The sequence below is a fragment of the Columba livia genome, chromosome 26 (genome assembly GCF_036013475.1).
Source record: "Columba livia isolate bColLiv1 breed racing homer chromosome 26, bColLiv1.pat.W.v2, whole genome shotgun sequence".
Taxonomy (NCBI): domain Eukaryota; kingdom Metazoa; phylum Chordata; class Aves; order Columbiformes; family Columbidae; genus Columba; species Columba livia.
In genome coordinates this window covers 2,557,967-2,585,761 of record NC_088627.1, presented here as the reverse complement: position 1 = coordinate 2,585,761, position 27,795 = coordinate 2,557,967, and the positions used below count along the sequence as shown (strand labels likewise).

The window sequence follows — 27,795 nt, the reverse complement described above, 5'->3', positions numbered from 1 at the left end:
AGGCCACCTTTTGTACAATAAGTTTTATTGATGGTTTGTCAATACAATCAAGTACTGTATTTTAGTTCTGAAGAGAAGGCCAGTTTCTGATCACAAAGAGTGCATTTTAAACCAACTTTTACTATGACAGACAGTGCATGTAATAAGTATTTACAAAACTAAAAACCTCTATATACTAGGTTAGAAATGAAGATACTAGAGGCAAATTAAAAAAAATAGTAAGAATTTGTATATAAAAATGCACATTGTAATGCAGTTCTCATAATTAAAAATAGACATACTTCATCCAACCCAACCTTTTTTATTATTGTGATTGAAACCCAAATCCCATGCGCTCACACACACGACAGAAAATAATCCTTTCTGCTGGCGAATATCACGTACTCCAGAAATAAACCCAAATCTTCCTGACAGTGTCGGGTTTAGTGAACAGCCTCCCTCATCCTGTGCATCGTTTCTTCTAGCCTAACTATGTGCGTGTAATACCTTTGCCTTTCCATTGCTGTGTAAATGTAAAGGTTATATAGCTGCGGAAGGTTGATTATGGTTTATGCTCTGCACAAGAAGGGAAAGTGAAATTGCGAAACAGTATCTACAGCGCTGAACGAGTTAACCTCTCGGTGTGGTTACAGCGAGTATTTGTGTCATTGCTTTTGGCCAGCTAGAACGAGTTTCGAATAAAACAGAACGAAAAAGAGATGGAATGTAGATTAGAACACAGTATAAATAAGTGGATTTGCTGAGGAACAGGATGAAGCTTCCACCCTGGCGCGAGGAGCTCCCGGCCCTGCTGCCGGTGCCTCGCGCGGCTCCAGCTCATCGCTGTGCTCCCCAGAAAGACGCGTCAGTAAAGGAGACACCGGCCCCTTCCTACCGCCCTACAGCATCTGAGCTTCCGTTCTTAATTTTAGGGACTTCTTTTGTACAGCTCCTGTTCCTGCCAGGGAGTAACCCAGTATGATCAAAGCCCAAATGGTCCCAACACCCCTCAGGAACTAAACACATCTGGGGGATCAGACACTAGGGCAGCCTTTCACCTTGAGAAGGTTTCATCTTTAATTGAAATGTGCAGCTTCACGTGGAGTAAAATCCCCGGGATTGGGGACAGCCCAGCCCCAGCCACCTTTCAACTGTACGTTTCCTTTCTGTGCTTCTTTATTTCAGGGATAGGGGTGTTTTTAAAAGGAAGCCCTGGATGGCAAGAGGCAGAAACACAGGACAAAACCAAACAAACCAGAAATAGGAAAAGAAAAGTTGTTTCAATGTCTTGTACAGTCCCTCTGGAGAACAACCCCCAGGCCCATTCTTGCTGCGTTTCTTTGGCCATAGAACAGGCTCTAGGGAAATAGAAGGGTAGGTGCTCAGCTGGTGACCAAATTGTTGCTGTTTTCTCAGGGATGTGCCTTTGCGGAGGGACGTGCCGTGTAACACACATGGATTAACAGCAGCAGCGTGCTACTCGCCTGGGATGAGAAGAATCGCCTAACTGTAAGTGCAAGTGGCAAAGACTATTCTACCATGAGGAAATCTGCAAAGAGCAGGGTTCGGTCGCTCCCTTTAGCAAAGGCCAGAGCGACCAAGGGGTCAGTGTTGGGCAGACCTTTCCCAGAACCTGGTCGCTCGTGTTCAGGTCAGTGACATTTCAAGCATTAGTGAGACAAAGTGGTAAAAACAGACAAATGTGATCTTTTTTCTTTCTTTTTCTTCACCTAAGTCACAGACTGGCACCTGAGATGGTGCACTTTTACAGGTACATATTGCACTAGACTCGTCAATAACATTGTTAAGTAGATAATAGCACCGTTGTAAAAGGACTGAATGGAATGTTAGAACAAACACTATTTTTTTTCTTAATTAAAAGGTCCCCAGAGAAAGGGGGGATACCAATGCAAAAGTTTACACATCCCAGAATAGTGAGACAGTAAAAGCAGGTTGTCCGTAAGTGGCACTTCCAAGAAAGCATAACTAAACCTGTCAAACCAGGCTAGAAGCACCGTAAGCTGGGCTTGCAGAGCCGTCCTCGTGCTGTCAGGGAATAAGATGCTCCCAAGGCCAAGCGCATCTTTGGGCTGCAAAGAGACAGGACAGACCGAGCCCTTGGACTTGCCCTTAGATGAATTAACCCAAGAGAGGATCCTTGTTCATCACAGGGGTCCCAGCGTCCCTCAGCAGCTTTGGAACAGCTCGTCTGTCATCCTCCCAGAGACCGAGGCCTGGATGGGTTTTATTCCTAAAGATGCTGGGGGGGAGGGTTAAAAATAATATTTACTTCTTATAAGAAGGTGCTTATGCAAAGTGTCCCACTTTTTATGATTATAAATCCAACCACACTGAGTCCGCAGTGAATCGGAGAGACTGCCCTCAAAGCACAGTCTGAACAAATCGGCATCTGTGAGACTGAAACTTGGGCACTTGATGGTTTGGGAAGGAAATTTCTCCATCCGGCGCGGATCTCTGCTTTGTGTTGAGTGCCTGGGACCCCCGTGCTGGTTAGCAAACACACCATCCACGGCAACAGCTGCATTTATTTAACTTCTACTCAAAATGGGAAACAAGGGCACTTGATTACAGACCAGGAGGGTCTGGTCTTCCCGACGACCCTCTCTGGATCACAGAGCAGTTGACTGCAGAGCCAGATCCTTGCCATCCCAAGCGCGTTCCTGTGTTTGATGTACAGTCACTAGGGTAAGATTTATTCCAAATACTCTTTGCTGAGGAAGTCACTCCCCTCCCTCCCCCAAAAAAGAAAGCAAGCTAAATAGATGTCTCCTTTCCGATTACCCTCTTGACTCATGGATCAAACAGCGTGAAGCAAGGTCCCATGACAGCGGCTTGCGCGTTCTTCCCAGTGATTTTTCTTTTTTGTATTAATTTTTAAAAACTTCGTTATCAAAAAAAAAAAAAAAGATAGTTTATGGCTAAAGTGGGTGAAACGGAAATGTGCCGAACAGCCGTTATGTGGGGCAAAGCAGGAACCCGGAGAAGGAGGAGTGGATGTATTCCGTGGAGTACAGCCCGTTGGCCTGGTCCGAGGGCATCTGTACCCAGACTTGGTCGTTCTCCTTGAGTTCGAGCACGGCGCTGCCCGAGGCCTGGTCCAGGTAGCCCTTTTTGTACTCGTCGTAGGTGTAGGTGGCGGGGACGTTGTTCTTATAAAGAGCCACCCAGACGTTAGTCCCTTTGACATGCACGTGGTAGGCAAAGTAGTAGATGCCGGATACGGGGCAGGTGAATATCCCGGTGACCGGGTTGTAGCCATTGTGCCCGTTATACAAAGTCCGGTCGAACTTGACCGGCATGCCCGACGCCGGGAAGGGGGAGGTGAGGATGGCGGTGAATGCCGGCGCGATGCGGGCGGCGAGCTCTCCGCGGCCGTACTGCGGCTTCCCCGGCTTGCCGTTGCCCAGCACGGCGCCCTCCACGCCGCCGTCCGGCAGGTGCAGCCCCGCGATGCCCGTCTCGTCCAGCACCCCGGGCGCTCCCGGCGGCCCGGGCGGCCCTGGTGGGCCTGGCGGCCCGTTCAGCCCCGGCGTTCCTGGCATTCCCGGGGGGCCGATGGGTCCGGCCATGCCGGGCTCGCCCGTCTTCCCCTCACCAGGAACCCCTGGGAGCCCGGGCTCCCCTTTCAGCCCCGGTATCCCCTGAGGCCCCATGGGACCAGCGGGTCCTTGCAAGCCCGGGATGCCGGAGGGGCCCCGCAGCCCCGGCTGCCCCGGGATCCCACCGTCCCCTTTGGGCCCGGGGCCGCCCGTTAATCCAGGCACCCCCGGGAGGCCGATGAACCCCGGTTCTCCTTTGGGGCCCACTGGGCCAGGGGGTCCCTGTGACCCAGGCAGGCCCCTCTCTCCCGGCACCCCTGGCTTCCCCGCGAAGCCGTTCAGGCCCTGGTCCCCGCGCATCCCCGGCATCCCGGGGGGCCCGCTTGGCCCCACGTCCCCTTTCGGGCCAGGTAGCCCATGCTTGCCCGGCAGACCCATGGACCCTGGCAGCCCCGGCGGCCCGATGATGCCAGCAGGGCCAGGCTCACCCGGCTCCCCATCGACACCGGGTTCGCCCTTATCGCCGATGGCTCCCGGCACCCCAGGCTGCCCGCGGTCTCCTTTTAGGCCGGGCAAGCCTGGCTTCCCGTAGCCCGTTGGGCCCGGCAAACCGGGGAGGCCACGGATCCCTGGCTCTCCCTTCGGTCCCGTGGGGCCCTGTATCCCTGGCACCCCTGCGACGCCCGGGACACCGATCCCGTCGATGCCGGGGGGGCCCCTGGGCCCCGCGGGGCCGGGCTCCCCGCTGACGCCAGGCCCGCCCGGGGGGCCCATGTCGCCCTTCTCCCCCGGTGCGCCCGGCAGCCCGTCAAGGCCGGGTTTGCCAACGCCAACGGGCCCTGGGGGCCCTGCAGGGCCTGGAGGGCCCCCGTTCCCCCGGGGCCCCGGTAACCCCGGCTTCCCCACGCCGTTCTCACCCTTCATCCCTCGCTCTCCGCGGGGACCCGGCTCTCCTTTGGGGCCAGGCTCACCACGGAACCCGGGCAGGCCGGGGCCGCCCTGGGGACCTGGCTTCCCATTGACCGAGATGCCAGCGGGCCCTGGCAGCCCCGGGGGGCCGGGCAGTCCCCGTGGCCCTTGCTCTCCCCGCATGCCAGGCTCGCCCTTGGCTCCTGGCATCCCTTTCATACCCGCCTTTCCGGGGAGCCCGGGGATGCCGGGTTTCCCGATGCCGGAGAAGCCGGGGGGCCCGGCCGGCCCAGGCTGGCCGTGCATTCCTGGCTTCCCCGTGCCCGGCTTTCCTGGGTAGCCGGGGGGGCCGGGGGGTCCGCGCGGGCCGGGCTTCCCTGGCGGTCCTGGCTCCCCTTTGAGGTCCATGGGCAGCAGTGGCGGCATGTCTGCGGAGAGAGGAGACACGGAGCGTTACTGGGGCTGCCGGGGATGGAGGACGTGCCTGGGGCGTGATGTCCTCAGGGTGTCAGAGCCCGGGGCTGCAGTGCTGCCTGGGTCTGCATTTGCAAGCCTGTCCTTCTCTAGAAATGGTTTTATTTAAACCTGGCCACAGCGGCTTCCCGGGCCACCACGTCAGCAGGACTGTCTTGAGGCAAGACCTTGGCCGGAGCCCAGGGTGCTAATCCAAGCCTTACTCCATCCATCCCTCCACAGAGGGTGGCAACAAGAGCAGCGATTGCCGTCGGCTCTGCCGCTGTTGTTTCGTGATGACCTACTGTGGTTTTGTTAGGAGCTGGATTCAAACCTCCTGCTGCCTCGCTTCCCAGCGGCCTCGAAAGCACCGTGGGATTTGGTCGCTCCTGCCTGAGCTCAGCCCAGAGGTTGGCGACAGAGTGAGCCAAGACTGAGGATAATCCCTGCACCCCATCCCTCGAGTCCAGGGCCTCGGGAGACCTTTAATCCTTTGGGATTAAGAAGAAAACTCTTGGACATGTACTTGAGAGAGCAACGAGGTGATTCGTGTGTGGGTTAAGACATGCCCGCGGTGCTTGCTGGCTCAGCTCTCGTGTCTAGCAAGGCAGAGAAAAACTCACAGAAGAAAAAAACCGCTGAGGATGGAGGAAAAGCCAATAGCTGCGAGGAAAATGAAACCTCGGTTACATCCAAATGAGTCAGCCCAGCTGGGAATAGGCCGTAACCACTTGACATTTAAAGAATTTATAGAGGTCTTTTGCAAACGGATATAAGAGAAAAACTAATGGGTTGAGAGATTCCAAAACTGAGGAGAGCCAGACTACATGCCCACTGCAGCTCAGTGCTCAAAGCGCAGACATGAGCAGAAATAGCGGCTTGAGCCCGGCCCGGGTCGCCCGTCACTTCCCACGTGACGCCCGGAGCGGGCGAGAAAGAACAAATCTGACAAACTCTTCTTTTGAGAAGCTTGAAATGAAGGAAATACTTGGCAGTCACGTGTGCACGGGACTATGGCGAGAAATGCGAAGGGCAGAGGAAGGGGCCTTGACACCTTGGGCAAATTTTAACTGAATCTGCCCACGGTTGGGAACAGATCCGTACGGGTGAGTTCCTGGGATGGGAAGGGATCCCGAGGGCTGCCAGCCCCCCATCCCGGGCACTGGGTGAGCACGGACGCCCGCAGTGCCAGGAGCTGCCAACACGGCGATTTTCTCAGTCAACGGGAAAAGATTAGGGGAGATTTGAGACACGTGAAAAGAATAACAGCAGCAGCAGGCACCGTTCCCGGCGCATCAGCGGCGGCTTTACCTTCCCTAAGCACAGCAATTAGCTCTGGCCACTTCCAAGCCTGGTGCCTGCTTGTTTTTCTTTTGGTAATGGAAACATTTTCGGAGCTTATCTGTATATCAAAGCCTGGCCCACATCCTAGGCTGTAACAGAGGTCACTTGGCTGTCTCGGTTAAGGAAATACTTGTCTGTCATGACATTGCCACTGGATTTTTGCAAATCTCCTGCTCCTCACCCCAGAAAACGGTGTAGGAAAGAAGGCGAGGGAGATGTGAAGTGTTGCACTAAAACAGATTTCTGGGGTTTGAATTCTGGAAAAATTTTTCTCCAGAAAATTATTTCAATGTGTTTTCTCCCCATCCCTTTTTTCTTTTTATTTCGTCTTGCAATGGTTTGAAATGAATTAGTTTTCTAGGTCATTTTGCATGGAATCAGAACAAGGATCTACAGCTGAGCCCACGAAGGAAGGAAAAAGCGCACACACGCTCTCACACAAGGCAGTGAAGGGGAACGCCAGGCGGGAGCTGCCAGCTTGCAGGCCGCCAAAAAAGCAGACGGGAAAACCAAACCGGGGACGTTAGCGGAGAGAAACTGGGACATTGCAGCCCCAGCGGTCTCCGATTTCAAAAGGCCGTGCGTTACCACAGACGCACGTCTCGGAGCTCTGCGTTTCACAGCAGCAGCGTGGGGTTGTGTGTTCCCCTCGAAGCACGAACAAAGCTGCCGGGAATGCCAAGGCCAGGAGCCCGCTGGGCAGGGGAAGGGGATGGGGCAGGCGCACCCCATGGAGCTCCGCACCGCCCTGGGAGCGCCGACACGGCCATGCGGATCCCACAGCCCATCAGGAGCCACATTGTCCATCTCGGGCCCCCATCACACCTAGGAGAGGGATGTGGCCCGCAGAGAAATGATCCAACAAGGTGGGAAGTGGTTCACAAGCAGTCAGCAGCGCGTCTGGCCAGCGCAGCCGGATGACGCTGCGGGAAGGAGAGGTTGGCGGCTCCTGGCAAAGCCGGCCCAGCTCATTCCAGCGCCGCTGCCAAGCACCGTCTCGTGAGAGCGAGGTTCACATGCTCGCGGGGACATTGCATGGGACCAGCGTTGCTGCGTCTCATCTTCCCCAGCAGCGCAGGACCCCACCGCAGCCACGACATAATGCTGCACTGTTTTAACCAAGCCAAAATAAAACCCAGCCGTGCAAATATCTGCTTGAATGCTTTTAGCATTTAGGATCGCCTGCCCTCACCTGCCTTCGTGCTCCTGAGGAGGCTGGTTTGGGGCCAAAAAAGATGTCTGGCACCCTGAGGAACGCAGCCCTGTCTCTCACCAGCTGGCACCTGCAGGCACCCTGCGCAGCTCCCGCCGGCTCGGGGCGACCCGCGGGGACACGGCACGGCCTGCGCCGTCGCGGGAGTCAGCTGAGCTCCCCGCGCAGGGCAGGAGGCCAGCGGGGATTTTTCTTGCCAAATCTGAGGTTAAGCAGGGATGGGAGCTCAGGCTGCAGCTGCCCCCCCGCCCGCATCCCCTTGTCCATCCCCTTTTCTCTTTCCCAGGGGTTTTAGGTGAGTTAGTCCAGGGGACACCCGTGCTCTGTTCTGCCTCAGTGTCTCCTCTAACCCTTGCCTGATCTAACGGGGCAGAGCTCGCAGCAGCCGGCGCCTCGCAGAGCCTGGCACGCTCGCTCCTCTCCCCGACATGGTTAGCAGGCAGCACGAGCCGCTCCGATGCATAGGAAGAAAGGGGAAAAAAAAGAAGGAAAACCAGCAGGGAGATACTTGAATCCAGTCCCACCAGCAGCTGAACCGTTCCTGCGCTACGCTGGAAGGTTTTGTCTCTGGCCGGGATTCAGGGAGCAGCTTTACAACAGCTGGGAAGGGGGCAGGGAGGGGGGCTCGTGGCTTCAGCTCCAGGTTTTGCTGTGTGTTTTCTGACACGTGTGCTGAGCTGAACTCCTGATAAGCCACTCAGCCCAGTGGTAAATCAGCCCCCGGCAGCCCAGCCTTCTCCAGTTTCTCCTCCCAGAGCCAAGGCTTTGGCTCCTCGGGGGGTCTGGGGCTGTGTGAACCGCGGGGGCTCCGCCTGCACCTCCCAAGGGCCAAGCACTGACCTGGTGGCTCCAGGCACCTGGTGCTCTGCCCCATCCCTCACCCAACGGCGACGGGACGCCCCAGCCCCATCCCACCCCCCGCCAAACGCGTCCCTTACCCAGGTACTGCCCTTTGCCCTCGCGGAACGGGGGTCCCAGGGGTCCCTTCACCATGGGCTGCATGTACTTGACTTGGCCGTAGCCCCCAGCGCCTCCTCCTGCCGCCGAGCGAAGGCCGAGCACCAGCACCAGCATCCCCAGCAGCACCGCGGCGTCCGGCAGCATCCTGCTCCCACGGCTCCTGCGGACAAGGCGACAGTGAGAGCGAGCACCCAGCACCCCGTCTGCACCCCGTCCTGCCAGGATCGGCTGGCACCCCGGGGAGGACCCCGGTGGGAGCAGGACTCCCCCAAATTCGCCCTTTTCTGGACCACGGTTGCCCTGAACACTTTATCCTTCCTGACGTGCTGGCTGGGAGATGCACAATAAATACACGGTTTGTGAGCAACAACTGACCACGCGCGCCCAGCGGAGCTTCTCAGAGCTGCCTCAGCACCTGTTTGTCTGCAGTTATGCCCATGTCAGGCAAAAAAAAGAGGGGAAAAAAGGCAGGATGGATACCAGAGCTCACTGAGCCAAGCGTTGCTGTCGCATCTCTCAAGTGAGCGGGGTCTCCTCTATCAAAACCCATGTGTGGTTCGGGCTGTGTCTTCCAAGTGGGTGCTGTGCCTCCCGGTGGGTGCTGGACCAAAACCACAATGTTGCAGCCCAAGACTCGCTGTGTTTGTGGCTCCAGCACAGCCATGGAGCTCACTCAGTATGGGAACCCATGGCCAGGAAAGCCCAGGACAGGCACTTGGGAGCAGCAGCCTCTGCCTTGAGTGCTTGTTTATTTAAAATAAATACCCTCTATAAATATACTTTTCCTCTAGCAACTTTTTCTGGGCCAGCTCCACGCGCGGAGCTGCAAACAGATTGATTTGCAAAGAACATTTATTTTCAGAAGCTTAAATAACACGTGATACCAAAGAGCTTTGCTGCTTTTCCTCCTTCTCGCAATAATTGACCCGTGGTGGTTACTAATGAGAATTAAGCTCGCGGGCTCTCCCGCCGGGGAGCAGGGGCAGGGCTGCTGGGCGCCGGGATTTGATCGGAATTTCCTGAATCGCTTTTGCTGAAGCAGCAGTGAAAAAAGAAGTCTGTAGCCTGGAAAAAAAGAAACAACCCCAAAAAGCCCCCAAATTAAACCAAAATTAAAGCAAATTATGCAAAGGGCAGGGCGAGCCCTGGCGTGGGATTGTTCCTGTTGCTCCGAGCGCTTGGAAGGTTGTTGGAGGTGACGAAGCGGCCGTGAGCGCTGCTCTGCCCCGGAGCTGGCGCCCTGTCCCCCTGCGCGGTGCTGGGGCTGCAGGGACGGGGACGGCTCTGCCGCGGTGGCACCATGGAGCCCGGGCCCTGCGGCGGTGCGGGTGATGCTGGGAGAGCAGCGCTGCCCGTCCCGCCGCAGCGGCTGCACTGGGGCTGCGCCAAACCCGCCGCGGCACCGGGACAGGAGCCCGCTGTGGCTGGGCATGGCCGGGGACACGGGGACAGGGCCACTCCTCGGCGGCGTGGACAGGGCCTTGCCGGCGTTATTGTTTTTCTGTCTTTGGGGTCGAGTAGAGGAACGCTTATTTTCATGAAGCGTTATTTTACAAGGATTTGTTTGAGGGAAAAAGAATCCCATTTTAAGGGATTGCAGCTGTAAAAATACAGTTTCTGCTAAATAGAAGAGGAGACCAAACCCCTGAATCAGCTATTTATTTGTTTTCCTTACCTGGTATGACCCCTGTGCCTCCGTCTGCAACTCCCTCCCTCCCCAGCTCTCGGTTCCCACCTGGGCTTTGTTCACCCCGTTATCCATCCCCTTGGCCGGGCTGTTTTCACACGATGCTGCTCGTGGCTCCAACATGGGAGCAGCACCTGGGGTGACTCTCCCGAGGGGCTGTGGGGGCAATGGGGGGACTCTGGACTGAGACCCCCGGGAACGGGGACTCTGGTGCTTCCCTGTCCCCCATGCAGTGCTGCCCGGCACCGGGGCTGGAGGCCTCGCGCTACCCGGGCTCTCCAGGCACCGATTTAATAAGAATAAAATGGAAACATCTGGAGTCTCGTACGATGGATAAAGTGCACACGACGTGTCTGTGAAGAAGATCTTTCATGCCTGAAATCTCCCACGTTGTGAAACGATAATTAATCATAAGGAGCGGCCGCGCGGCGTCCTCATCTCCCAGGGCAGGTTGTGGACAGCAGCTGGTGCGTGATGCGGATGGAGCCGCGGTGCCCGTGACGGCTGCAGTTGGGTGTCACCTGCGGTCAGGTGTCACCTGCGGTCAGGTGTCACCTGTGGCCGGGTGTCACCTGCGGCTGGGTGTCACCTCCTGTCCCCCTGCGGGGCCAGGGGCCGCTCCGGTACAGAGCAGAAATCCCACCAGGAGACACTTTCTTCCACCTGGAGCAGGGAAGATGCTTTGGGGGCTCCCGAGCGCTGCAGGATGGGCTGTGCCCCCAACTGCAGCTCCAGCCCCTCTGGCACAACACGGGGTTTGACCACAACAGCTCCTTGAAGAAACAACACCAAGCCCAGCAGGAGCAGTGGGGCCAGAGGGTTCATACGGGGGGAGCTCAAGGGCTGCGGTGATGCAGTGGAGCAGGGACGGGGTTCGGCAGCACCACGCTGGTGCGGGGGGGCTTGGCTGTGCCGGTGCAGCACAGCACCGAGACCCCTGGCACGGCTTCAGAGCCACCGCGTGAACCGCGCAAGCGTCTGCTCCCCTGGCAGCCGGGGAGCAGACGTGTTAAAAACCCCTGGCACACCATGAAAGCGCCGGGAAAAGGGGAAAAAAAATCTCACACTTAAAGCATGAGAAAGGAGACAAGAAATGTCACCTTGTTCTCGCCGGAGCGTGGGGGCTCAGGCAGCGCAGCCCGGGCTGCCCCGTCGTGCATCTTGTGCTGGTGGGTCTGGTGAGCTCTGGTGAGCACCTGGCCATTCACGGGAGAGGGGGGTGCTGCCCCGCACTGTCCCCTCCCCACAGCACCCATGTCACCGCTCCCCGCACACCGGGTGACCTTCCCGCAACCAACGCGGCCGCTCGCTTCCCCGCGCGCACAACCAGGGGCTTGTTCGCTGATCTGCACTGATTTATGGCCCTTGTTATTTAAATATTAATTACGGCCCTGGCAGGCAGGCACCGCGCCTGCTCCCTTCAAGGCTAATTATTTTTAAAGTCAATATATGTGATCCACAGGGGATCCGCGATTGCAGTTCGAGGTCAGTAAAATGGAGAACTTGTTTAAATGCGGCAGTAAAAGCGTGATCGGCGTGGGGAGCACCGTGCTGCTTGCCAGCCCTCACCCGCCTCCGTCCCCGTGTCCCGCCGGGGGCCACGCCAGCCCCTGGGGCTCGAGGATGAGCCAGGATGGGGACCGCGATGTGCTCCACGCTGTCCCCATCCCCGTGCACACCACGGCAGGAGTGGTGGCACCTCATGCTCTCGCCTGGCACGTGTGGACGCCGCACATAGAAAGGACCAAGCGAGCAGCCGACGCGTGTGGGTGGGCTGGAGCAGTGCGGGTTTGGACGCCGCTGTGTCCCATCGAGCTGCTCCATCCTCTGGTCATTTACAATAAAAAATAAAGCGGGGAGGTTTTCCAAGCCCAACACGGGGCTGGCCGGACTCCAGTGGGAGGTAGGTGATTTGGTTTGCGCTACGCATGCTTTAAAAATAATAATAAAATGAGTCAAAAACGAAAAGTGAGCTATTGAAACAGAGTGAGCACGTTGTTTCCGTAGGCTGGGCTGTGAAAGCCAAAGGCATCAGGCAGCAGCTCAGCCGAGCAGCGCCGGAGCACGGGGAGAGTCTTGGCACTGGCCAGTGCTTAACTGCACGACACCCGCTCGGATCCAAGCGCTGCTGTACGCGCCGCACGGCCCCGGAGCCTCGCCTGCCCGTCAGCCGAAGGAACAAGAAAACATTTTCCTTGACGAAAGAAAAACATCCCACCCCATCTGCAGGCAGCCTCCTGCCACCCCCGCAGCGCCCACGCCGGCCCCCGCGCAGAGCGGGCTGGGCACCGCATGGCATGGCACGGCACGGCGTGGCACAGCGTGGCATGGCACAGTGCATCACTCTGTGGCACAGCCCCGCTGTGCCCGGTTTGCTGTGGGTGGTGACAGTGTCCATGTGAATGGCCCTGGTCTGGGCAGCGCTTACAGCCAAATTAACCCCAAGGCTGGTGGCTCTGTGTTAATTAACTCCTGCTGCGTCCGCAGCTACTGCGAGGCGTGCAGAGGGCTGAAGGAACGGCCACGGGCTGAGCCGGTCGTGGTAGCCACGGGCCAGCTGGCACACAGGCAGCTTAGGGGACCCTTGGCTGTGCTGGGGTGCAGGAAGGAGCTGGCACTGGGGGCTGTGGCCATGGGATGGGGGTACAACATGAGGTGGTGGGATGCCATAAACCAGCTGGTTGGCACCAACCTGGGGATCTCTCCCTGGCCTGAATCTCCTCCTGACACGGCTGAGCCACATGCAATGCCATGCTGTGCCACACACCAGGGTCTGACCGTGGCGGGGGCCTGCGCGGCGCCCGTGATGCACGTTACCCATGTGCACGTTACCCAGAGCTGAGGGACGCAGGGTCCGGCGGTGCTGACAACAGGGTCGGTGCCGCTGCCTGATCCCACAGCCGCCGGGTCAGGGATCAGCTCAGGCGGATTAAGGAGCCGGAGCGCAGCAAGGCGTGAGCCTGCCGCAGGTCACGGCTCAGGGCTTAATCCCTCACCTCCCGCTGTCAAAACTCCTCCGCCGCGCACGGGAGAGCCCCGCGCTGATCGCTGCCGACACAACCGCGGGTGCACGTGGCGGTGAAGCCGTCGCTGGGAACGGCTGGACAGAGACCCCTGGGTCTGCGTGGGCTTGGACCCGGCTCTGGTGCAAAACCGAAAGCCGCAGACATGCCCCATTTCTGCCCAAGGCCTGTGGCTCAGCCCGGCTCACCACATCCCCGGGGCACCGTGGTCCCCTCACTAAAACGCAGCTGAGATGTCCCCTGGGCACACACAGAGGCAAGTGAGACCCAAGGGACTTGTCCCCCTCTCGCCCCAGCCCTGACAGAGGGTTCCTGCCCTCCGAGCTCCCTGGTCCCATCCTCCTCCCCCCGCCAGCCCCGGCTCCACCGAAATACCAGACTGCGCAGCATTAATAGCAGGGTTGCCTGCCAGGTGCATAGTTTGACCAGTCGGATCACACATGCCAAACCACAGGTATTTTATGAGACGTTTCCTGTTATGAAGACATTTTTGTGGGGATTCATTTCTTTCTTCCCCTCTTCTTCCCCTCTCCTCCTCCTCCTCCTCCTCCTCCCGGTGGGACGCTGGCCTGCCTGGGGGCAGCAGTGATGCTGTCCCTCACAGCCGAGGGATGGAGCAGAGTGAAAGAGGAGGGTGTCCTGTCCCCACTGCCACCCCGGCAGCTGCGGGCAGGGTCTGCAGCCGCTCTCCCAGGGTCTGTGCAGGGGCTGAATTGCCCCGTGAGCCCCAGGTCATGCTGTGACCTGAGCACAGGCTCTTGCACCCGCATCCCGGTGCAGGACGTGGAGCATCTGCCCAGACACCCCGAGGAGGGACGTGGGTTGTGAGCCCCACTGAGCTGCAGGAGCTTCGGGCATCGCTCCCTGATGGCCACGTGCTGGCTGGTCGGGCAGTGCAGCCCCGCGCCATGGACACGTGAGCTCTGTGGGAAGGGGACAGTGTGTGCCCAGGGTCCATGGGTCAGACGCCACTTTGCACACTCAGGTCTGGGGCAGAAACAGCATTTTCTAATGCAATGAGTATTTTGCAAACAAATCTGCTAAGCCTGGAGGGACCCGCAGAGAACGATTCCCATCTTGGGGAATTTGCAGGCAAGTGGCCATCAACCGCAGACATTTAAACTTCCAGCCTCGTGCTGGGGTCACTGGCTTAATTATAATGAACTGTTGTCTGGGGCAGGGTGCTCAGAGGGGCTCAGCTCGCTCGGGGGCTGCTGCCCACGCTGCAGGCTGGGACATGTGGGCAGGGATGCTCCGGAGCCCTCCTGGGTCCCCATTGATGCTGTCCCCACTGAGAGTGGGGGAAACAGTGTGACACAACACAGCTCAGTGCCGCTGGAGCCCCTTGCACCTGCACGAGCATCATGGGGGGGCCGTGTCTTCTGCGCCCGAGGGAACGCGGTGGCACCACGGCTGTACCAGCCCCTGCCCACCACTCTCCCGGCTGCCCAGGTATGACGGCAAATTTCTGAGCCACTATGAAAACTCATTCTCATGTGTGAAACACCAAGAACAGAACCCAGCCCCTGCCCCGCCAGCAAGCCCGGCTACCCAGGATGGGAAACCGCCTGGCGGTGTTTATCCCAGCTGTTGTTTTATTCTAATGTCAGGGGTTGAAGTCTTGTCTCCCTGTTTTGCCAGCTCCTTTGATCTCAATTTCCTCTCCTCTTTCAGCTTCTCAGTGACACCCCCAGGTGAGCCTGCGTGTCCCTGACCCACGCTCCGCACACCCTCACCTGCACGTCCCCGCGATAATGCAACGGGGACAACCAGCGTCACCCGGGGAGCAGCATTTCCTTAGGGCTGTAAACCCATCTCGCAGCATGGGGGGGGGTGACCCCAGAGCGAGACCCCGGCGGAGGCTGCACCAGCCTCCCACCCTCTGCTGCAAACCCCCGGTGTCATCACTGCCACTGCTCCCTGTCCCGGCGGGTTGGTGACCCGTCACAGCCCTTGGGGACCAGGTTGGCCATGCGTCTGTGCACAACGGCGTGGCTGCAGGTGACAGGGACCTGCCCAGGGCGGTGCCAGTGGTCACGTTCCTCCTGCCCTATGGTCAGCCCATGCAGGTGCTTGTGCTGCCGGTGGGGTCCGCGCATGGGACCCCCTCACCGCCGTGTCCCCGAGCCGGCTGCTGCTCCACTTCTGGGGTGAGCGGGGGGAAAATATTGTTTGTGCTTCTCTAATATCTGCCTTCTGTTTTGCATTTGCCGTTTCTTCAAAGATAGGGAGCCGCCTCTGCCAAGATTCCTGAGGAGATATCCTCAGCAATGCCGACCACGCTCCCCACCGCACTCAAAGAAAACAAATGTCAGGCCAAGGATTGATATGAAATAGTTTAAAAATGAGAAAAAGCTGCCTTAGAGCTAGGTTTACATTAAAATACATTTCAGGAGCGGGAGGCTCGGCTGCGTCCCTCCCCAGCGGGCGGTGCAGGGGGATGGGGTTACCTGCCCTCGCCGCCGCGGCACCAGCTGCTCCCTGGGCACGGGGGGACATGGGGTTCCGCTCCCCGGTATCTCCCACCAGTACCCCCATCCTGCTGCCCCAAGCACCTCATCCTCATCCCCATCCTCATCATCACCCCCATCCCACCCCCCCCCCCACCCCACCCCACCCCACCCCATCCCATCCCATCCCATCCCACCCCACCCCACCCCATCCCACCCCATCCCATCCCATCCCATCCCATCCCACCCCATCCCACCCCATCCCATCCCATCCCATCCCATCCCATCCCATCCCATCCCATCCATCCCCTGCTGTCCCCAGGGCCATGAACCATGCAGGAGTTTTTCTGGCACAGCAGCTGCGGAGCTGCTCACACACATTCACACCCCGGCAGGGGCAGGAGCGCCGCTTTTCAGGCAGTATTCTAGTTTACATTATTTAATCTAATTTAATTTCTGAGAGCTGCTGCGAGAGCCCAGCAAGCCCGAGGTGTTCAGTGGAAACTTTGACAGGACGCTACCAGAAACCACACTCCAGCCGCCCAGCCTCGCGCCGCCGGCTTGGATTTCAGCTTTTCCTCCATGTAACGCCGGTTTCAGTGGGGCTGGGGCCGCGGTGGGTGCAGTGTCTGTGCTCCCGGGGCTCTGCGGCACCGTGGGGCTCCGGGGACCGATCCCAGCGCCGCCCCCCAGCACGTGCCTTTCTGTCAGGACGGACACGGGTTGTGCAAAACCAGGCTGATTTTTTCCTAGAATTTTGTTTGGAAAAAATGTGCCATGATACTGTCACAAGATGTTTCGACATCGCTGAATCAGCTGCTTTGATTTTTCAATTTGAAATTTTTATAAATATATATATATATCTATTTTATTTTTTGTTTCAGTTCCCACATTTCCTTTGTCTCGCAGCCGAAAGCCTCTCAGGGAATTCCAGTGGCCCCGCTCTCCTGGGGATGATGCCAAAACCCCCATTCCCCGCGAGTCCCGGGGTGCAGCTCCCCTCCCCTCCTGCCCCAGGGCTCCGGGGACACGGGGGGGGCCACTCGCCGTTCCCACGTGCACCGTCTCCATTTGTCATAAACAAAGAGCTCCCAATCTCAAGTAACGCCAATGTGCTGCTACCCAAAGCCACAATCTTATTACCAAGCTCCTAATTTCCAGTGCAATCAAATACCTCGTTGAAGCTGCTCTAAAGGGTTCCAGATCCCCCCGCCTGCGCCTGGCTGGACCCTGCACCCACAAACCCTGTTCATCCCCCAGCCCGTATGAGGAAAAAGGGATGGATTTCGAGTGCCCCAGACCATCCCAAGGGAAAAACTGCATCTGGAGCCCGGTCAGTGAGCAGAGCGGTAGGAGCAGGCAGGACAGTGCCAGCAGCCTGGGGACAGCACCGAAGAGCCGGTGACCTTCGCAGGCTCCAGGCTCAGAGCACTGGGTCACCCCCTGTCCCCACGGGGCGTCAAGCATCGGCCTTGGGCGTCTCTGTTACCATTGACCCTTTGCCAAGCAAAACTGGGGACCTGGAGCTCAAGCACTAGTGGAAATCAGTGCAGAATATAGAGAATATTTTCTTAGTGGAACTTATTTGTTTCTGTTAGACACGCCAGCTCTCGGACAGACACACAGCCAGCGGCGCTCGAGCCCGTCTCCATGTCCCCGCAGTCTCCTGGGGACACGTTTTGCTGGAGGAAGGGATGGGGCAATGGGGTGTGAAGCCAGGAACCGAGTCGGGGGGGACAGGGAGGGCTGTGCCGGCCACCGCGGCTGGCCAAGCCGGCTGCCGAGCCAAGGCCAGGGGACGCGCTTATTACAAAACCTTTTGTTTAGGCTTCAAGCTGGAAAAACATCCATCTCCGCTTTTCCAGGCAGAGTTTTCCTCCAGGCTCTGTCGTGCGGGAACCTCCCTCCATCCCACTGCCCAAAGAAGGGCTCATCCTGCCCCAGGCCGTGGTGCTGAGCCCTGCGGGACCCCCGGCCTCTGCATGGGGCACCCACTTGCTTGGGCTGCTGTGGCAGTCAGGAGGGGACTGGCACCCGCTCCCACTCCCACCAGACAGCACCGCCGGTCCCCGTTGCCCCCCAGCCTGGTGAGCAGACCCCAGCCCAGGGCAGGTGCCAACACATCGCTGCCTTCTAGGAAACGTGGCAGCCCCGGCGGGGCCAAGAACCGGGCATCTGCTGCCAGGCCTGCCCGGCATTTATGAGCTTTCACATGTGGCAATGGAACAAGGGGAAAAAAATTAAATTGACCTATTCATTCCATTTTTCTACAGGACAATTATTTAAAAAACAAACAAACAAAAAGCCACAAACCCACACAAACAAAAAGAGGAAAGAAACCCAAGAAGCTCTTCAGCTCTCAACCCAGGGGCTGCTGTGCGGGAAGGGAGCAGAGAAAGGCTCTCGGAGGAGCTGGCTGGACTGAGGGTGACACAGGGACGGCAGCAGTGACCCCCTGCACGAGCCTTCCCGCACAAGCCCACGGGCATTTTCCACCTCAGTTACAGCAAGACCGTTAAAACGCTGTTTTCCAAAGGCTCGGCACATTGAAATGCCAGGCCCTGGGTGGAATTTGGCGGGGGCCGGCACTGGCTGCCAGGAAACCCTGGTACTCGGGGGGGTCCTGTGACCCACGCTTGGCTCCCGGCGCGTCTCCTGCCCCCTCCCACATCCCCGCCGGGTTTGGCCATGGTCAGACCATGACCCCGGCGGTTTGTCCTTCCTGCACCGGCAGAAAGCCAACGATGCACGAGGCCACCGTCCCACGGCCTCTGCCCTCCCCTGCCCGCACTGCGGTGACAATACGGTGCCGGGAACTGGGGGTGAAGCTGCAGAGCTGGCGCTCTCCTCCCAGCCCTTCACCACCACCCAAGCTGGCCCAGGGGCCGTTTCGCTGCAGTAGATGTCCCCTCCGTGCAGTGCCCAACATGCACTGTGCCCTAGGAACACAGCATCATGTCCCAAACAGCGCTGACCCCCCTCTTCCGTGTCACCATGTGCCTGTGCTGCTGGGAGGTTTCCTCAGGCACCCAGACCTGGGGGTTGCTGTGCGGGGTGGTGGGACGGGAGCAGGGGGAGCCCTGGGGCTGCCTCTGCCAACACCCCGGCCACGCGCGCCTTGGCGGGGCTATTTTGGGAGCTTTCAGCACCACCCAGAGAGGTGTCCGATGCTTTTATTTATAAACCCACTGGCTCCTGCCCAGCTCCAGCCGGCTCACATGCAGGAAAGAGCCTGCCGGAGCCAAGACAAACAGAGCCAGCAGCATCCCCGCACGGTAGGAGGTAACGCCGAGCGGGCCAAGGATGCTCCGGCTGAAGTGTCCGGCGGGACGGACACGCCTCGGCACCGCGGCCACGGCGACGGATCCAACAGCACGAGGTGCTGCTACGTCTGTGCAGCCGCCACGGGTGGACCCAGCCATGTCGGGACTGTCACGGAGCGGGTTGGGGGCTGCCGGCAGGACCTGCTGTGCCGCCTCCAGCTCAGGTGCTGCTGCTCCGCGCCGGCACAGAAGTGTCCATGCCGTGCGCGGGGTGCTGCAGGGCTGCTGTGGGGAATCACAGAACTGCGGCTGCTGTGGGACCCCAATGCCATCCGGAGGCAAAGGCCCCAGCATACCATGGCCCTGGCAGCTCCCATGGGATCCGAGGTGGGCGCAGACACAAGCGCCGGAGCGTCGGCTCCAGCCGCTTTGGGGACTTGGCTAATGGGGTCCATTTGCTGGGTAGTTCTTGGAATAACAAATCATATCATCCAAAAAGCAAAACCACAAAAGGGGATCGGCTTGCAGCTCAGCTCACAAAAGCCCCTTGTCTGGAGGCCCCCCGTGCCCCTCGATCTCCTGGAGAAAACTCTGTTTAACCAAAATAAACAGCGTGCCCAGCCCTGCGCTCTCATGCTTTCCCAGCAAACAACGGACCAACGCGGCTCAACCCGATACCGCTGCTGGCAAGCTCCATCACCGGGCTTGTCGCACGCCTGCAGCATCCCCGCCGCCCCAGCTGTTCGGCTGTGCTGTGCCGTGCTGTGCCAGAGAGCTGCCGACCTCTCCTTCCTGCTCAGGGGCTTCGAACAGCCAGCCAAACCGTATGGGCCAAAGCCGCCCTGGAGGCCCTGGGAATGGTGCAGACCCCCTGCCATGGCGCGGGGGGCACCAGCTCACCCTGACTGCAGCAAACCCCATCCCCAAAACGCTGCCGTGGGGACGGGCAGCCCCAGCGCTGGCCGGGGTGGTGTGGGAGCAGGGCAGAGTGAGCCCCCATCTTCCCCACAGCAGATGAAAGATGAGGCTTGACACCTGCTAAACCCTCTAATCCTCCTCTTCATCACTATCCGCTCTCCAGCAGGCTTGGAGCCCACCAGCCAGGCGGGAGGCAGAGATTGATAACCTCTCTGGTCAAACCCTTTTCCTACAGGGCTGCACTGCGGAATAACGGGATTATGGGCTGTTTTTCCAATGAAGTTTGGGACACAGGGAGCAAACACTGTCCTCTGCTCCTGCCCCCACCGCTGGACAGGTACCCCCAGCCCCAAAACTCACATCAATCACTTGCAACCTGTCACCTGAGCAAGTCTGCTTGGGTTTCCGGCTACGTTTCATCCCTGGACCAGCCGCCACCAACCAGGGGACTCAAACAGAGGATTAGTGACACCATGTCCCAGCCATGCAGGATGCCACAGCCGCGCAGCACACAGGCGCTGGGCTGGGAAACGGCCACGCTGGCATTTGCCTGACCTTTAGGGACAAAAACGCCTGAATTCCCATGTCCCCTGGGAGCACAGCATGTGAGGGGGTGGATACTGGAGCCCCGTACCCAGCTGTGTCCAAGACAGTTGCTCCAGCATCTCCATTCTCCGAAGCCGATGCCTGAAGAGCGCCAGGACCAGCACCGCTCTGGTCCATGGGCGACCCCACCGTCACGGCTCATCTGCCGCGGGTAATTCGCCGCCTGCCCGGCAGCGCTCTCGCTGCATTCCTGCCCTAAGTACCGCGGATTTGCTGTGCTTTATGAAAAATGAAAAGAATGTTTTAAATGAAATTAATTCTTACGAGCCCAAGATTTCATAAAAGTGCTGCCTGGGCACGGTTTGGCACAGGCTCGCTCTGGTTCACTGTATTGGCTGTCCCCTGGGGGGAGGAAAATACCAGGCTTGGTATAAAATAATTACAACCTTATTGTATAGCTCTGCTTATAACTGCTCAGAGGAGTTCTGGGGTCTCGTCCGAGCTCGTAGTTTACATGCAGCAATAACATCACACGTGGTCCTTAAGAAACAGCTACAGGAGAAGGCGTAATGGAAAAAAGCATCCACAGACATGCCGTGCAGCATCAAACGCAGCGTGGCCGGAGGAGCGATGCCGGACACCCAAGCATCTCACACCGGGGCCATGCCCAGCATGCTGGAGCTTCCCCAGCCACCACGGCGCGGCACAGCGCGGCATTTGGCGCGGCACAGCGTGGCGTTTGGTGCAGAAAAGGCCCGTTTGCAGCGCAGATGTTTCTGTGCTGGCGGTGGGAAGGAGCAAGTGGAGGTTCGAGAAGCGGGCACGGAGCTGCTGGCACTCAGCGCAGCCCCACCAGCTGCCTTTGGAGGCAGACAGGGAAATGATGCGGCACTGCCCGGCTCTCCCTTTCATCTTCACTTTCAAAAGCCAGTAAATTAAAACCACAAAGCCACCCAAGCCCTGGAGCGACTCTGCTGTCCCGCTGGCCCCCGCACAGGGGATGCTCAGCAGGACGCGGCACTTGCTCATGGCCGGAGCAGTTCGCAGCCGCTCTGACCTCATTATTTATGTAATGCAAAGCACTGTTCTCATCTGTTCATGCATCGTCCACGAGCCGGCAGCCAAGACTGCACCAGTGTGACCCTCAGAGGTCTGTGGGCACACAGCAGGCTCTGGGATCCTCATGCTGCTGTGACGAGGGGGACACCCCAACCCTGTTCCCAGCCCCTGCTGTGCCCGAGGTTCCCCGGGCATGGCCCCACAGCGCCCCGGGGGCTGCTCTGGGTGCCTGGATGCAGTGGGTGCATTATCAGCCTGACCCCTTCAGGGCACAAAGCATCTGAAATTAAAAGCAAAGACAAAAGTATCGCCGTTGTAATCCAAAGCCAGGACCTTCAGGGATCTGCCTGTGGGTCGTGAGTGCCAGACTGGCAATATCAGGAAATATGAAGAAATAGCAATAACAGGGGCTTGTTTCTCTCCACCGCCTGGCAGGACACTGGAGCAGCTGAGAAATACCTTTCTGCAGTCATTGACAATGAGTGTTTGAGGCTGAAAATATGCTCCTCTGGCAAAAGCCCACATATTTAACCCCAGTGGGCACCAGCAGCTCACCCCACAGGCACTGGGGAGGGCAGAGGGACGTCATCACCTCCCCGGGGGATGCGGGCGCTAGGGGGACATTGCTCTGGGCTGCTGACACCGAGTCGCTGAACAGTGAGCAGGATGCAAGGGTGATAAGTGGCAAGTGTTGAAATTAAAGCCAGACTGAAAGCAAAGGAACTGTTTGCAGCTCCGCTCCGTGCCAAGGCTCCCGCCGCCTTATCGGCGCTTCCCTGAGAAAATGGCTGTGTTACCCTGACATGAAATATTCTCTTTGCAGCAATCCGTATCTCCTCCATTTCACTTGCAGCACCCGAACGCTCCATCCCTGATACACACCCTGGATTCACACCCTCGCCCCTCGGAGCTGGGCCTGGAGCAAAGCCAGCATCTCCAAAGAAAAAATGCAGCCAGAGCTTCCAAGTTTCGTGGTGAAACCACATGATTTTGATGGGAAGCCATAAATCAGTCCCAGACTCTCTCAGCCTCCGGTAACTTCTTAAAACAAACCTGGGCTGAATTTTAGGACTTGTAATGAAATCTGAAAGCAGGTGAATTGGCTGCAGGCTTCAAGCATCAGTGCAAGCGTTGTGCACAGAGTGGGCTCAGCTGCTCTGAACGACCCAAATCTCCAGCTGAATGGGCCAGTGCTCTGCTATAAAGATTGGGCAAGACCAAAGCAACCTCCACCTTCTGCAGGTGTGAGGTTTGTGTCTCTTTGCCCAAGACCACAAGACCCCTGAGCTCTGTCCCATCCTTGCAGTGGCACAGAGACCTGTCTGGCCCTGGGGACACCAACAATGTCCCCAACAGCAGGAGAAGAAAGGAAAGAAGGACACACCTTGGCAATGCAATGAGCAGGATCCATCTGCCCTGCCTGCAACTGGAGCATGGGGGGATTTTACAGCAAAAAGGGTAAATCCTGGTGTGGCTGCAGGGATCAAGACAGCTATGCGAGGTGGTCTGGCTGCGAGTCTTGGGTTTCGGTACAAAACAAAGAGAAAGCTCTTATTTGGCTAATGTGCCTCTGAAGAAAGGCTGTATCCTTGTTTGCTCCCACTGCTGCATTGTCTGCGGATAAAGTAGGGGGATAGATCTCATCTGATAGCAGCAATATCATCTCATCCATTTGGACGGGGCTCTTTACAAGACCCTGCTTTAGAATTTAGATCCCTGGGAACTTGGAAGGCAGCAGTGAAACAAAACCCTCCGCGAGAACAATGAAGAGGCTCTCGGCGACAGCCAAAGAGACCTGCGGGGCAGTGCGGTGAGATCCCAGCGCTCCGGCATCGCTGAGCTGCTGGTGTTTGCGGCAGCTTTGCACAAGTTAGGGGGATTCCTGGGGCCACATCCTGCCCGGGCAAGGCAGAGCTTTTGCTAGGAGCTTCAGTGCAAGAAATAGGGACTCAGTTTTTTGGTGCAAAATAGCCGACTTGGGAAAGCCATCACCTCCGCCTCTGCGCCCGCAGCAGGTGGACGCAGAGATCGTTGTCCTCCTCCCTGGCTGCTTCTTGCCAAGCCTTGTCCCGGACAGAGGCGCCTGGATGAGCCTCTGAGGACAAACATCTCCAGATGGGACAGAGAGACGGGCTCGGCCCCAGGGAAGGTGGCGGAGACGGGACCCGGCTGCTCTGCAGATTTTGGCTGCAGTTTCTGCCTGTGATGTGCAGCTTTGCTTCGTGAACTCAGCTGACACCAGGGCTGCCACAGCGCTGTGCTAACGGGCTCAGCCGACACAGACCCTCACCCACCTGCCTGCGGCTCCTTTTTAATCCCACCTCAGCTTTAATGGCACCATCTCCTGCCTATGGCACCGTGGCCAAGCTCGGGAGCTCTGCAGTGGCAGCAGCCAGCGGGACTTGGGGATCCCTGTTGGGGTGGATCCTGCAAGGACACAGCGGGACGGGGCAGAAGTGACCCTGGCAAAGGGTCTGGGGCCAGGCAGCTGGAATGTGGCTCAGGAATAGCTCTGGTGACAAGGGGAAAAGGAAAAGCAGTTTATTGTGTCTGTGCCAATGTCCAAGTTGTCACGCAGGGGAAGCTGAGCCCTGACTAGGAATGGGGAGCTGGTGGCATGGGGTGTCACCCCTCGCTTCACCTGCAGCACCCAGCCCCTCACCCCGGAGTGTCCAGCACAGGGAACCCCTGGGTGCAAAGGGGGGAGTGGGCACGAATCAATGCCCCCTTCCACCTTTGTGAAGATAGTTAATTAGCCTCTCTAATTAGCCAGTGACTACACACATGGAGGAGTGAGAAGCCCAGCACGTGCTCACCAGAGCCGGCATCCCTCCCACAGGGAAGGGGCTGGGAGGGAGAAACTGAGGAAAGACAAATGCAATTTGCCGTATTTTATCCCTCCCCCTCCTGAACTATTGGATTTTATTGTCACAGGCATTTTCTTTAGCACAAGCAGAACGGAAACTCTGCTCCTTCCGGGGCTGCGGACAAGCTGAAAGAGGAGAGGATGACAGAGGGGAGCGTGTGAGGACGGACGGGACCAGCCCCTCTCCACCGGGGTTAATGCCTTTTGCAGGTGCCGTGTCCCAAATACCCCCCAACCGCCGTTCCCCCGGTTGCTGCACAGACAGACGTGTGATGTCCAGGGCCTCAACAGAGGCAGTTTTGTCACTCACATCTCAGATCCCAAGAGGAGACAGAACATTAAAACCAGGCCGTTTTATCTCAACCCCAGCAGCCGAGCGCTGGGATGCACCATGCGGCGCCCGCGTCCCGTGATGGATCAGCTCTGAAAACAACACCCCGCTAATCTTCTTCCCCGGCAGCCATAAAACTGTCTTCCCAGTTCCTTGGGAGAGGATTTACAGCAACTCAAAGCATCCCAGAGAGGCTGGTGGAGGCCAGAGCCCCTATGAGTGCTGGTCCCACCTGGCGCATGTCCTGGCAGTGGGATGATCCCCTGCACCTCCCAGCTGCTCCACCTTATTTCCCCCCAAACTCAGGCTCCCCAGCAGGGACTTGGCAGCCCCCCATGCAGGTCAGTGTCCCCAGGGCTGTGCCTGACCCATGGAACCTCTCACCAGGGTCCCAGCCTGGCTGCCCCGGGCAGCACCCCCAAGAGGGCCCCAAAAGGATGAGGTTTCCTGGCATGGAAATGGGCAAAGCCACAGCAGAGCAGCCGATAGAGAGGCACCTCATGGGTGCTGGGGGTGTGCAGCCTCCCTGCAGCTCCTGCAGGGATGCTCATGCAGCTCATCCCTTCACATATGGCCCCCATGATGCAGGGGGGCCAGATCATAGAATAATTTTGGTTGGAAAAGACCTTTAAGATCATCGAGTTCAACCATAACCCACTGCTGCCAAGTCCACATCTAAACCATGTCCCTAAGAACCTCATGTACATGAAATATTTCATCTGCTAATCCCATGTTTGAAGACCACACTCTACAAAACCCAGCAATCAGGAGAAAACACTTGGAAATACAACAAATATAAGTGATGGGGCATGGCTCTGCCTCCACAGGCAGTTTTGGTGACTGCCCCACGAGCAGTGACACGTGAGGGGCAGCAGCATCTCACGCGGCTGCTTCCCAGCCCTGGGGGCTTCTGCATGCCTAATTCATGGGGATCTGAGCCCTGGGGACCACCCCACAACCCCTGGGCACAGCCCACGCCGGGCCCCTCGGCCCTTGAGACCAGCCCGAGACGTGCTGACAGCGCCGGGCAGCGGGAGAGCTGCCCCTGAGCTCCCCCCGCTCCGTATCCGAGTGGGAAACCAAAAACCCGACGCAAGGCGAGCTGTGCTGAGCCCCTGCCAAGAGCCACGGACAGAAATATCCTTGATTTCACCAAGGTGTGAATAACTTCTGACACTTCTAGGGCTTATTGCCGTAAAAAAAATCCCCCAGCAGTCCCCATTCACACTCCACAAGACTGTGTTTCATATGAATGGAATATATGAATCACTGTAAAGAATTTAAATGCTTCCCCATACAAAGAAAAGCTCTCTCTCCGCCTCTGCTATTGCGGCCAGGCTCCGCACAGCCTAAAACAAAGGCATGGCAGGGGATGGGGACAAATCCCTGTCACCAAACCGCTGCTTCTGCCGGACAGCTCGGTGGCTGGGGACAGACCAGGCTTTTGGCTGGAGCCGGGCAGCCTCCACCCCTCCAACCCGTAACCGACCCCCCGGCTACAGCACTCGTGTTTTCCAAAATCCCAAGTTGCTCCTGACAGCTCTTGGTTTCACATCTCTGTGTGCCTTTCAGGTTTCGGCTCAGCTCCCACACCGAAACCCCAGCTTTCAGATTGGAGCAAGCAACTAAAGAACATCGCTTTATTTCCATTCCTCTGCCCAAACACGCCGGGGCAACCCGCTGCCCCACTCGCGGCAGCGATAGGCTCAGCCCGGCTGATGGAAACCGGGCGATTCTTGCTGCAAGAATCTCTCCTGGTTTATAGCAGTTTGGTTTTTGATGCTGCTTTTCCCCTCGGGCAATAGGGCGAGAAGGGAAAATGGAACTGGCGGGCTGGCATGGCCTGGCTGGGTGTCCAGTGCTGATGTTTCCCCAGTGTCGCTGCCCCAGCTCGGTGCGAGAAGTTGCATTCACAGCCCTGGCAGTGCGAGGGAAGCCAGGACGGGCTCCAGGCACGCGGGCTGTGTTCGGTCCCGCAAAGAGCTGCGGAAGAGGCAGAAAACCCGAGCATGGCGGGGACCTGGCCCAGAGCCCCCGGCTCCCACCGCCCACCACGGCGCTGCCCCTGGCCCGGGGGGTGTCACAGCCGCCGGCCTCTCCACAAGCTCAATGTCCTAAATTCTTAGGATCCGGCTCTGAAAGGAGCAGCTTTGTTTCCCAGTGTCCCTCGCAGACGGATCAAAACCGCATTTTTACAGAAGCAATAAAAATCCCAGGAATTCACCAGCCTTATGATTTATTAAACATGTTCCGTATAGCAAAGCTGCCCATAGATGAGAAAATATCTCCGGAAGGTTATTGCCTGGCCTGGGGCTACCGTACAGGGGGGATCTTTCCTGGCTTATTGGGAATGTTCAAAGCTGGAGAACCTGGTAGATCAGGAGCCAATTAACAGCAATGCTCTTAAAAAAATAAAAGCACCTTATATTTCCCAAGGTGTTTGTGGAAGGAGCCGTAGCAACCTGCCCCGATCCTGGGTACAGATGTTTGCAGCCGCGGGAGAGGACAACCAGCAACAGCTTTCCCAAAGGTCACAGTACTTTTCCCAAAACACTTTTGTTCTCACAAGCATATTTCATAACAGCAAAACGAATGGTCTGGACGTTTGGATACGGCTCGGTCTGTCTGGTTCCCGAACACGGGTACGATTCATTGGAAAAGGCACGCGATTAAAGTGGGTCAGGGGAAAAAGAAGGAATGACAAAAGGGAAAAAGAAATAAAAAGAAGCATGCAGGACCTCGCCTGGAAAGAAGCGTTTGGAAGCACCCGTGCAATATCCCTCTGTGCATGGGGAAAAGTAATCAGAATTACCGGGACTCGTGACTGAGAAATTCAAGAGCTTTTCCTCCCGTCCGAGGCGCGGGGCCGCCCAGGTGAGCGGGGAGAGCGGAGCAGCGGAGCCCTTACCTCGGCGGAGCGGAGAGGAGCGGAGCGGCGCGGAACGGAACGGAGCGGAGCGGGCAGGGCGGGCGCGCCGGGACCCCCGGCGGGCGGGGCGGAGCGGGCGGAGCGGAGCGGGGGATGCGGGAGATGCGGAGCGGGCAGCGGGGGCCGGGCCGGGCCGGGCTGGGGTGGGCTGGGCTGGGCTGGGCCGGGCTGGCTGCTGCGATTTCTTCCTTTTCCCTCTTCTTTTTGTCTTTTTTTTCCTTCCCCCACCCACCGCCCGGAGGTCCCAGTCCGGCTGCGCTTCTCCGCTCCTCCGTCGCAGGAGGGAGACTCAGCGCAAAATAAAT

The 27,795-nt window shown here is 58.1% G+C and overlaps 1 protein-coding gene across 2 annotated transcripts; it reads right to left on the bottom strand.

Annotated features, from left to right (window-relative positions):
- Positions 1-8: 8 nt before the first annotated feature.
- COL8A2 (collagen type VIII alpha 2 chain) lies at positions 9-27,795 on the bottom strand. Of its 2 annotated transcripts, none has more exons than XM_065041487.1 (3): positions 27,374-27,795; positions 8,397-8,578; positions 9-4,876 (listed from the first exon to the last, which is right to left on the bottom strand). In XM_065041487.1, exons 2-3 carry the CDS (start codon positions 8,560-8,562, stop codon positions 2,955-2,957), a joined length of 2,088 nt encoding a protein of 695 aa, XP_064897559.1. In that variant the 5' UTR covers positions 8,563-8,578; positions 27,374-27,795; the 3' UTR covers positions 9-2,954. The 2 variants fall into 2 exon arrangements, with proteins under 2 accessions (XP_064897559.1, XP_021153161.2); XM_021297486.2 differs by having other exon boundaries at positions 27,470-27,795.

Excerpts from the sequence above, each read along its gene's own strand:
- COL8A2 (XM_065041487.1), bottom strand. The coding sequence starts at position 8,562 with ATGCTGCCGGACGCCGCGGTGCTGCTGGGGATGCTGGTGCTGGTGCTC. Across the intron at positions 4,877-8,396 it reads GGGCAAAGGGCAGTACCTGG|ACATGCCGCCACTGCTGCCC; the intron begins GTAAGGGACGCG and ends CTCTCTCCGCAG.